Below are 11,243 nucleotides of genomic sequence, written 5' to 3'. Positions count from 1 at the left end.
TAGCAGTACTTTGAAGACTGTGAATATTAACTCTTGTCCCCTAATGTTAGGATCTTACTCAGCTCGTAAATGCTTACCTAGCCTCTTGTTTGCAACATTTCATATCTTCAGAATGGTCTCACTTTTTATTTATGTAATTTATCGGGTATTTTAATATATCACTGGTGGTTTTCAGTTGTGTATTATCATTGATCTGATTGAAGATAGTTATTTGGATATCATCACACATTTTGTTTATTCTGTGTTCATTTCATACAAGATTGTCACATTATTCAAAATTAATCTAGATCGTATTATAATGCGTCATGAATGCTGTTTCGTCTGCTTATCTTTTGCTGTTAATATTTTCTTTGTTATGTGTTATGTTTTTTCATATATTCATCAAAATAAATCTTGGAATATGAATTTAGGAAAAATAAAACACAGTTCTTAGGCAACATATTTTTGTATATCATTCATTTTAAATATAATTCAACAACATATAAGAATTTCAAATAACAATTGTATATACGTTTATACAGCTTCATTCTTAAGCATAACATATAGTTTTAAATCTATCAGTCGATTCAAAAATATGCAAAAATAAATAAATTATTTACATTTTTACAACTAAAGACATACAAATTATCCTACTATTGTCTTCGTTTTTCGAAGATTTTTGTCCTTCTTGTGACTTCTACCTATATACGTCCACCCCTCATTGAAATACTCCGATATCTCGCTGAGTTTCTTACCTCTAGTTTCTGGGAGGAAAATGAAGGTGTAAACGCACGCTGCCAAGCACATTATTGCGTAAAACCATTGCAAATGACTAGGTCCTCCTAATACTTCTTTGAGGTAGTAGTAGCTTTGTAATGAGCCAAACATAAGAAGCATAGTAATACTGTAGCCTAAAACAAAAACGCTAATTGAAAAGAAAAAGTTTTTCGCGAAAATCAATACAATCATAATCGCCTTCGGTCTCCAGAGTTCTTAATTTGTTACATTAGACAATAAGCGACTTCCTACCGCTGAATGTGTGAAATAACTAGGTATATATTTGGACAATGCCTTCACATAGTGAACGGAAACAACTAGATTTGTTATTCCGAAAACATTATTGAGTTATTGTACGTATGTCAAAACTATCACTAAAAAATAAACTGGTATACAATATTATCTTTCTAAATTGATTCGTATGATATGTGATATGCGATATCCCGTAGTTTTTTGAAAATAAAGACATTGCTGAATACAGTGAAAAATAACAACAGATTTTGAAAAATCATCCAAATATACGAGGGCTGCAAGTTTTAAGATGTGAATATATCAAATCTGACATTGCGATCATGAAATTCGACATTTTTAATGGTGAACGTCCTTAGAACGTGTTGTCAAACGATAGGGTATTTGAGTTGTGTACAGACACTTGAAGCATTCACCATGGTTAAAAAATTTTCGTGCGTTGATTTTCTATGACTTTCGACGTAGATTGAGCTAACAGCAGTATGCCTATCAACTAGCTTCTCGTTATGTTGATGAAGAACTATTTCGAGCCATCGTGTTTTATTGATTTTCCGAATTCAATCGTGGTCGCACTTAGCTACAGGATGAATTTCGTGAAGTTCGTCTCAAATTAGCTGTTTTCCCAGAAAACATCGATGTTGGGCGTTAACTGATATTACAAGATCGTAATGTGACATACCATGAGATTAAGACATACTTGGGTATTAGTTGAATTTGCATACATTCAATATTGCAACATTTGGCTGTCAAAAATATTTGTTCGCATTAAATAGTTGGCTACAGCATAACTTCGCAATTGCTCGTGTCTATTGGTGCAAAGAAATGCTGAGAAAATTCAATCGCTGTGCTTCAAATGTCTTTAAGATCGGGACAGGCGACGAATTATGGATCTATGCGTATAAGTCTTTCAATACGAGTCAAATGCAATAAAAATTATTCGCACACGAAGCACTTCGAAGCTAATGGTCGAAATAACTAGACATGTTGCCATCATTCCATTAGAGCTACGTAGAACAATCAACTCAGAATGGGGCATAACCGTGATAATGCAAACTCTCATCATCTGTCTAAACTACGTTCCTGGTTTGGCAGCACCCAATGAATTCTTTTTATTCCCGCAGAATAAAAATAAATTGCGAGGTCAACACTTTTCCACACCTGAAGAAGCGGTTAATGCGTTCAAATCACATGTTCTAGAGGTACCTCAATCAGAATGTGAAAATGCTTCGACAATTGGTTCAAGTGCATCAACCTTCATATTAGCAGTAAACTATCAGATAACAGTGAACGCAAAGCACCACTAGACTAACCATATTTCATAAAATTCTTGTAAATATTGTACTACTGTAAGCTTAATATTTGTCATAAGAGGATAATCCGTCCTTGGACAGAAACTCAACATCTCATTTTTAACAAAGCTAAAGTATACTCAATGAATGTATAAATAGATTGCACAATAGAACATAAAACAAAACATTAAAAATTTTGGAGTAATTACAATAAATGCCAGTTCCGGATGTTCACCATAATCCGTGTTCAATCACAGTGTTCAAAATGTTTTCACGAGTCTATCCTTTATAAAAAACATCGAAATGTGTTTGAGAATCAGCTAGGAAGTCATTTAAGTGCTATTAAATTCTGAGTAAAAACAAAACTGTGTATTCTAATTAAATCGCATCACGGATTAGGCCAATGTATCGAGGGTTCTTTCTATCAATCCATCGATTCGGAAAATAGTTACGGAACTAATTATGACACCTTCTATCGAAGTACTATGCGCAATATGGGAGTTCAACATATCTTGTCGCGTCAGGGTGGTTTCTTTCGTTGAAACATTATATTTAAGAATTTGGATTGAGGGTTATCCTTATTTGAAATATTTTCTTTATAAATAGTTCTTGTTGTTTTTGGCCTACTAGAATTTCAATATTTTTGGTTTCAAATTTTCGGTTCCTTGACAACGTCGTTCAATGGCTCTAAATGAATTTTCACTTTCTGAGTTTCTTTAAGAAAACTTTTCTTCATAATGCGTAACAGCTGCACTTGTTTCCTGGATGCTTGTCAAATATTAATAACATGTTAGCAACATTTATAGTTAAAGAAAGACCTTCAAATTGATTTGTTTGACATATTCCCATTTATTATCCACATATTGCAAAACAATAATAATAATTTCATCATTACTCAGCATCAGTTAATACTCCAGAATTTCAGAAAAAAAAAGGTTAAGAACGGACACAGCAGCTTTACCAAAAGTACCTTTTTGGTGTAGAATTGAAAACTGTTGAAAGTTTCATCATTATTCTAATCTTAAAAGAGTTCTATTCAAAACTCCTGCTTGGTACGACCAAGGTAAATAACGCCAAAACATATCGGTATAAAATTTGATTACGATATTGCGTAAGACGTGCATAAATTTTTACCCCCTTCATCTTCAATATGGATGGCATTACGGAAATGGTTTACGAATCAAACCCCATATATTTTCCAGTTTTCCATCTATTTCAGAGATGGGGTCACCTTCTTGATAGATGATATCAGAAACATGACAGAAACTTGAAATACAATCCCCATATCGAAAGTGTTCTTCATGATCAAATTATGAAGTGGTGGTCTTTAGTAGATAATTTATCTCAAAAAGGTCATCCGTAGATGAACGGTCTTTTTGCACTGTGAAGATCTATTTTCTTGTCTAGAAGCACCATTCAGGAATTGCTCTTATCAAAAGCCGGCGAAAAAATTAAAATTGAATATTAAGTTCATGAAATACACCTTGTGGAAATTCTGGTGCATAACAAAGGAATATAAATCATTTAAATAAATTTATAAGAATTGTTTATCATTATACATGTCTGTGAAATAATATAAACAAGTTGGTTAAACATAATATAGGTATTATATGAATATCCAATCATTTAATATAAAAAAAAACAACTCAGAATGCAACGAGACTTTATGTACTCTGGACCGAAATTAGTGGCATATACAATATGTATAATCAGAGTTGTAAGAAGTAACATAGTGTACTAAGGTCATATGTATTCAAGTGTGAACTAGTATTATAATAAAATTTCAGTGACATGCAACATGATCTGTCACTTTTTCCTGATATGCCTAGTAAATATCCAAATGAATTCACATATCATAATAGTTTTGTAAATATATCTGCTATATATGTTATGGTATAGCGAGATAGACAAATTTGTAGCCTTTTGCAGGCAATTTCATCAACATCTACGATTATTTGCTTTTTAATAAAGCTACTTCTCAACGCTTCTTGATTTTTCACAATAAAATTTTAAATCTCATTACGTGCAGTAACGTTGTCATTCTTTTCTTTTACTTGTCGCGAATACATACTTTCGACAGGGCTTGTCTTTTTCGCGCATTTCTTTTTTAATAACAGCAACTGATGTTCGCGAGCTTTATCTTTAAAACTTTCATATTTTGATTTGTGTTTTGTTTAATAATGCGTCTGATATTAAATTCTTTTAAAACAGCTTCAATTCACGACAAATAAAACAAGTTGGTTTCTCTTTGAATTTAAAGAAAAAAATATTTATATAACAAAATATTTTGATAAAAACTGTAAGTAGTCGTAACGTAAAAATTTATCTATCTTTCAAAAATTAAAAAAAAAATAATTTTATAACAGAAGATACTTAAAATCAAGACAATTTGAAAACATAAACTTTTATAAAAGGTCTAAGAAATAAGAAATTGAATAAATTCATGTATATCTAGTGCTACACGCAGGCCTTTCAGGCCCATAGCTCGGAAGTGATTCTCTTCTACTTTTTCCTATTTTTTGCTTTCGTTCTCCAATCCTGAATTCTTCTCTAGTTTATGTCTTCCATAACCTTTGCTAACCATCTTTCCCTTGGTTCATCTTTTTTTCTCCTTATTATGTCCAATTTTTGGTGCTCTGAAATCTGGTAATCTAACTTCTATAGCAGAGGCTCTATTAAAAATCCAGGTTTCGCATCCGTAGCTCACTGAAGGTCTTATTATTGTTTTGTATAGATGTAGATTCGCATTTCTAAACATTTTGATGGAGCTTATAATCGCATTTAGTCCTCGCAATTGCTTACTTTCCTTCGCGATGTTTGCTTCTAGATTTCCTCCCTCGTCACCATCCTTCTTGATAACCGCAAGATATATATAGGTAACTTTAAACTGAACTCATTACTTTTTCTTTATTCAGTTGTATTGTAAAACTTCTCATTGCTCTTTTCCTTTGTGGTGTTGTTATTATGATGAACTTCGCTTTATCTTCGTTGACTCGTAGATTCACTGACTCTGTTGCTCTACAAATTTCCTCAAGCTTATTTTCAGATGATGTAAGAATTACTACATCGTCTGCATATGCCAGTAGTTCCGTTATCCTTGTTTTAGTATCCCTGTTAATTCTTATACTATATTGAGCAGCTTAGTCAATAGCGGATCTCCCTGCTCTAATCCTGTGTTGGTCTGGAAACATTTCGATATTCTTTGGTTTGCCTATTTCTTCGTTTTTGTATGTTCTAGTGTCGATTTGCTAGGCTTTGTTGGAATACTAAAATCGTACATTTCTTGTTGTAATCTAAAATGATGGAATTATTTTATGTTATAGGATTTATCATATAAGGTATATCCACAATGAAAATTTACAATTGGTGCTCTAGCTCTCACGATCACTAATTGTTACTGTAAAACTGAAATTTCGAAAACTTTGCTCACGTTGGGAACCCAAAATTTTCATTGAACCACACAACTAACAACGAATGTACAGTGAACTTCAGTTGTTGATACGATACAATGAAGACGATGATGATTATCTTTCTCAGATAGTCATGGAAGATGAGATTTGGAAATCCTACAACACCCCAAAAACTAAATAGTAATCAATATAATGAAGGCACACTTGGTCTTCAACGAAAGTTGATCTTAAGCATATCTTACACCTCGAAAACTCATGTGCACCATTTTTTGAAACCAAGAAGCATTTTGCTGATCAATTCTTCACACAGGATCAAACAATTTATTTCATTTTTACAAGCACCGAAGATTAAGTTTTTTTTCAACGATAAGGACAATCCTTACATTACAATTGTAACAAAAAAACTTTTACAGGAATTTGCCTGGGACGTGTTTGATTATCCTCCCGTCCATACATTGCTCCTAGCGACTTTCATCTTATCGTACTCCTGAAATATTTCCATGATTAGTAGGTTAGTAGAATGATGATGAACTGATGTTACTAAATGGTTGAAATACAGGTGGCAAACTTCTATGAAGAAGGCATACAAAAATTTGTGCTTACGACATTTGTAAAAAATTAATTCAACAACTGTAGATTTTTGTTCAATAAATATTAATTTAGTGCACATTTTTTTATATAACTAAACGAAACTTCCTTTGTGGATATACCTTGAAGGTGTAAGGGCCCGTATAAAACACAAATGACCTGAGGTTCGTTATTCCTCATCTATATATTCACAAATATCAGGAGTAAAATTAATTACAGAGAATCTGAATAAAAAAATTAATTCTTGAAATACAAAAATTCCAAAACTACAAACCTATAGTGTAACCCACTCCTCTTATTTCTATTGGAAACAGTTCAGGTGTTACCATACTGGGAAGAAACATTAGTCCGGTTACTGAACATACAACGTACATTAAAATAGCTGCCACTGGTATCCAACTTGCAGTTGTAACACCTGCAATAAAAAAAATAGAAACAATATTATCAAGAAATGTTTTAATATATATTTAGTTTGAAAAACCTTCATAATTAAAATAAAATCGTGGAACCTTTTCGTTATTCTTTAGATCAAGATATTTTTTTAAAAATAAAATATTTGGAGTACAAAGACGTACCGAGGCTTAAAATCAGCGTTTAAATTATCCAGAATTGTTGTTGACAACATAAAAATCGAAATAAGCTTGTTGACTTCAAAAAATGTCGAATCAGTGAAAGACGTTAACTATGTTGACTATCGATTCGAAATTGGAGTTGTTGGAGAAAAAACAGATATCATTTGTGAATTTGTATGCATTCGGGAAAGTAACGTACGTCCGCTACTATTACGAGGGTTTCTGAAGAATTTCCGACCGTTGTCCTGATGGAAAAGCACTTTATTTTTCTTCTTTTCTTCAAATGCGATCGCTTTCTGCAATTTATCCAGTCGTTCAGTATCATATATTGAACTTTTCCAATGATATCGTTAGCTATACAAGTTCTTGGCACTCCCGAAGGCTGAGCTTAGTGCTGACACCTTAAGGTTGAGATCGGTAACTTTCCAAACAGCGCCATCAGTGGAAAAGCAACCTCACTCACTTCCGAAACTGTCAATAGTATCAATTGTAACGTCATTTCTACTGATTTCAAGAATAAAAGTACAAGTATTTCAAACAATATCAATACTCATTTTAAAACTTTAGTTTGTTGAATATTTGAATAAAGCTATTCACAAATTATCATAATCAGCTGTTGCCCATTTAAAGATACCTGCCGAGGAGTAAGTTCGATTTTAGATCTTGTCCAGTTATACCCACTTCCCGTTATGCGTTTTATTTTCTACTATGAGGTATTTCGCTTAGTGTAGGCAAGCGGTAAAATAATCAGGACTCCTACTTTTATTCAATTAAAAGGGGATAACTACACCTAAAGCTTTGTCCTGGTACCTTTCAACTGCCACTTGGTTATCCCTTGAACGCAACAATGGAAATTATTGTCTAAAAAACTCCGGTAATTCAAGCACGAAATAAATACAAACGTTCTAGATTTTGTAAACGGCTTGAAAGCTTACTTGCATACTGACTAAAAAACTGCAAAAATAATTAGTTTCAGCCGTGGAGTTCTTTTATCCCCATGAAACAAAAAACCAATACCAAACTGTTCTCACTACCGGAAAACTCAAGAAAAGCTAACACGAGTACACACCAGAAAATTAATTGTTTACCCCACAGCTGCCAATTTAACGTAGATCAGCTGTTTTCTTAAATTGCCTTCTTGGAACAGTAACTACTCCTTTCAAATCAATAATTGAAAACCGACTTTTAGAAAAGACTTCTCGTTTCTAGGTTTGTTGTTGTTGCTATGAGAACTTATTATCATTTTTTAAAACTATTATCACAAATCCTCATTACACTCGATTTATAAAATGCAACTTAGTTATTTTTAATTGGTGTGGTATCAAAAGATAGAGCGCGTTACCAAAAAAAAAGTTTGAGTCCTAGCGTATTAATTGCACAATAACTTCTTTTGATTGGAAAAAATTAAGTTTAAATTCCTAACAATATGAACCACTTTAGATTTTTGAATATTTGAACGGAGCTATTGAAATATACTATTCCTGACAAATCAGTCATTGAAAAGCTGACATTTTGAAGATAATTCTCGTTTCTCGGGTTGTTGTTGTTGCTATGGAAAGTTTAGATAACGCTAATTTTTTCAAAAGTATATTCACACATTCTCAAAAGGCCCCGATGATCGATTGAAAAATACTGTTTGTACACTTCTGTTCATTGAAATAACATACAACAATACTCTTATTACTCCATCTTTCTGAAACGACCTAGAAGAGCTTGAGTTGATATAGACATCTATTGAAAAACTGTGTTCCTTGGGTATTAGGAAAAATGCTCATAGTGATTTACAATGAAACGAGGAAGTAAAACGATGAGGTCTCTCGATTTTATTATCAAACGGCTATCAAACAGGCCGCGTCAAAGTGTGTCACTTTTACAAGAATCCATAATATAACTTAAAAATACAGAGTAGAAGTAATACTTCTAATGATGATACACTACCTAACCTAACCTAACAGAACAAATGTTTGGGATATTTGACAATGAATAATTGAATAGAAGAACAAATTTGTTAGTAATTAATTAGAGCTTCATTCTTTTCAATCCGAGAAATACTTCCATTTAAATTAAGATCTTGATTTCTGGGACGAAAATACCTTTTGTAAACTTTTTTCGCCAACCACCGCCTTAAATTTTCATTGGGATTTATGTCAGGACTATTTGCAAGCCATGGTGAAGACTCGATATTGTATTATCGAAACCATTGTTGAATTATTCGGGTGATGTGGACAGGACAATTATCAGGTTGGTAAATAAAAACGTTTCCATCATACGTTTGATTTTTCGACGGCAACATAATGTTGTCTAGCATATTGAGGTAAATTATAGAGTTGAACCTTGCACCAATTCTCCAACAAACGCCAGACCAATTGATACTCATCAAAGCCCAAACATTTACTGAACGTATCAACATATTGCTCTTCAAATCTTGAATTCGGTGGTCTATAAACGCGAATACGTCCGTCATTGCAGGATTGGAATATCTTTTCTGGATTGCTTGCACTCATCTGAGAGCAATGTTTTTCTAGCTAGCTTTTCAAATTCGAAATTTTAATTCGTCTACATGCCGTAGGACGGGATCCTGGAGAATTTGTTGCATATGCACAACTAGTAGTCAATTCAAAGGTATGTTCACTTGAAAAAATAATTAATGCAACATCTTGTACATCATTTGAAATCTTCCTTCCTCCAAGCTCTACTTTTCGCAGCCAGATCCCGTCTTATTCCTTTCGCTTCTTCCCTCTGACTTCGATACTCGTATTAAGACCTAGATGAGTTGCCAGTCTTCTGATAAATCAACCATCTTTCAATTCAATTAATTAAATTTCTGGTAGGAACTCTGATTTACGCAGGCACAATGTAGGTAAGTGTATTCTTTCTCAGTAAACAGTGTATATACGCATTATAAAATACTTCGTATGCAACTTAAATTTCAATTGGTGTCGTATCTAAAAAAACGCGTTGTATTATGATTCCAATTTAATAAAAAAATGTTGAGTTGCAAAAAAATATTTGGAAACTTTGAGTACTAGCAAACACATTAATCTTAACTTCAATATTATTTGTTGTTGATAAACTAAGCTACTTGGTAAATAACATATCAAAGTGACCACTTTTATATGTTGACGATAAATTTAATATTGGAAAAGTTCTGTTTCGAAGATAAACGATTCCAAGTTTCACAAGCTGGGATACTGTTCTTCTGGCAGAAAATTGGAAGTCCAATCCAATTTTAGTTCTTATTTGGTGAAGAAGATCGATTTCAAATCATACAATTCCAGTTAAAGATCAGCTCTGCTCACTACTGAACTTGTAAATGGTTGGATATAAACTGAAATCTCTCTCTCGAAGTCTCTAAATCAATTGTAGTAGAAGTTTTTTGCAATTTTGTTGATGTATTCTATGTAATATGAATTTGAAGCCTTGTTAAAATCATTAATTTCTTCAAAATACCTTTTAGAATTCAAAAAAATGTGAACTCATCTTTTAATGGATATTTAGCAAGCTTAATTCTATCAAAAACGAACCAACAAATTTCTGGCTCGTAAGATATAACCCAGACTAGCTAATCGGACGAAAATGAAAATCAGTTTTATCTATTTCTAAGTCAAATCAAGCTGAATCTTCTTGGGACATCATTTATTTGAAATATTTTGCTTCAGTATACATCCAATGAATTTGAAGTTATCTGATTGAAGACAACCAATCAGTACAACATTATAGTGAAAACATTTCAATTTTGAAGTTTCAAATATTTAATGTTTAAAACGATTTGGTTGTAATATTGAAGTGAATATTAATGAAACTATAGAATCAAACATAACAGCACCGTTTACAGTAAAAAGTATATACGGAAAGTATTTATGGACTTTTGCAATGATAAAAAGTATCAATGGAAACCGGACGGCAGAAAAATTGGCGTTGATTTTAGAGGATTGAGCTGTGAACATGAGAAGAAAAGACAGAATAGAGTTTAAAGAAACTACGGTGAAAACAAGTGGAACCTGACAAGTAAGCTGTCACCAGAAAAATGTTATAATGAAATGAAAGTTATTATTGACCATATCAAAAGTGTTATATTTCAAAAAGTACGAGCTGCCTGTGATTCTATACGGCAATAACTGCAATCAGATCCCTGTAAAAGGTAACAAAGTTCGACAGTATCAAGTTCCATATAAACAACGAAAAGTGCTGCAACGGAAATTCTATAACATAGCCATGGTAGAATTATCTTGGCGAGATGGGGAAACTGCTGCTGGCTTGACTGACTTTTTTTGTGTCGAATCAAACAAATCGAGTTGAACTTAGCAAAACTTGCGAAGGTGGATCAAGAATGTGTACTCAAAGCAAATTTTCAACAGAAAACAACGACGGCTATGTTT

General features: G+C 32.8%; 1 protein-coding gene across 2 annotated transcripts in view; it reads right to left on the bottom strand.

Moving 5' to 3' along the window:
- Positions 1 to 429: 429 nt before the first annotated feature.
- LOC130902747 (facilitated trehalose transporter Tret1-like) overlaps positions 430 to 11,243 on the bottom strand; it is a 59,289-nt gene continuing 48,475 nt past the window's right edge. The window contains exons 10-11 of one of the 2 annotated variants that reach the window (XM_057815012.1): positions 6,567 to 6,707; positions 430 to 890 (exon numbers count right to left, since the gene is read on the bottom strand). In XM_057815012.1, coding sequence (XP_057670995.1) covers positions 625 to 890; positions 6,567 to 6,707 — 407 coding nt within the window. In that variant the 3' untranslated portion in view covers positions 430 to 624. Of the gene's footprint in view, positions 891 to 4,541; positions 5,588 to 6,566; positions 6,708 to 11,243 lie in introns of those variants that run through there. The other variant, XM_057815015.1, reaches the window with a different exon arrangement.

The sequence above is a fragment of the Diorhabda carinulata genome, chromosome X (genome assembly GCF_026250575.1).
Source record: "Diorhabda carinulata isolate Delta chromosome X, icDioCari1.1, whole genome shotgun sequence".
NCBI lineage: Eukaryota > Metazoa > Arthropoda > Insecta > Coleoptera > Chrysomelidae > Diorhabda > Diorhabda carinulata.
Note: the sequence above shows the minus strand (reverse complement) of the source record. Positions and strands in the feature narration are given on the sequence as shown.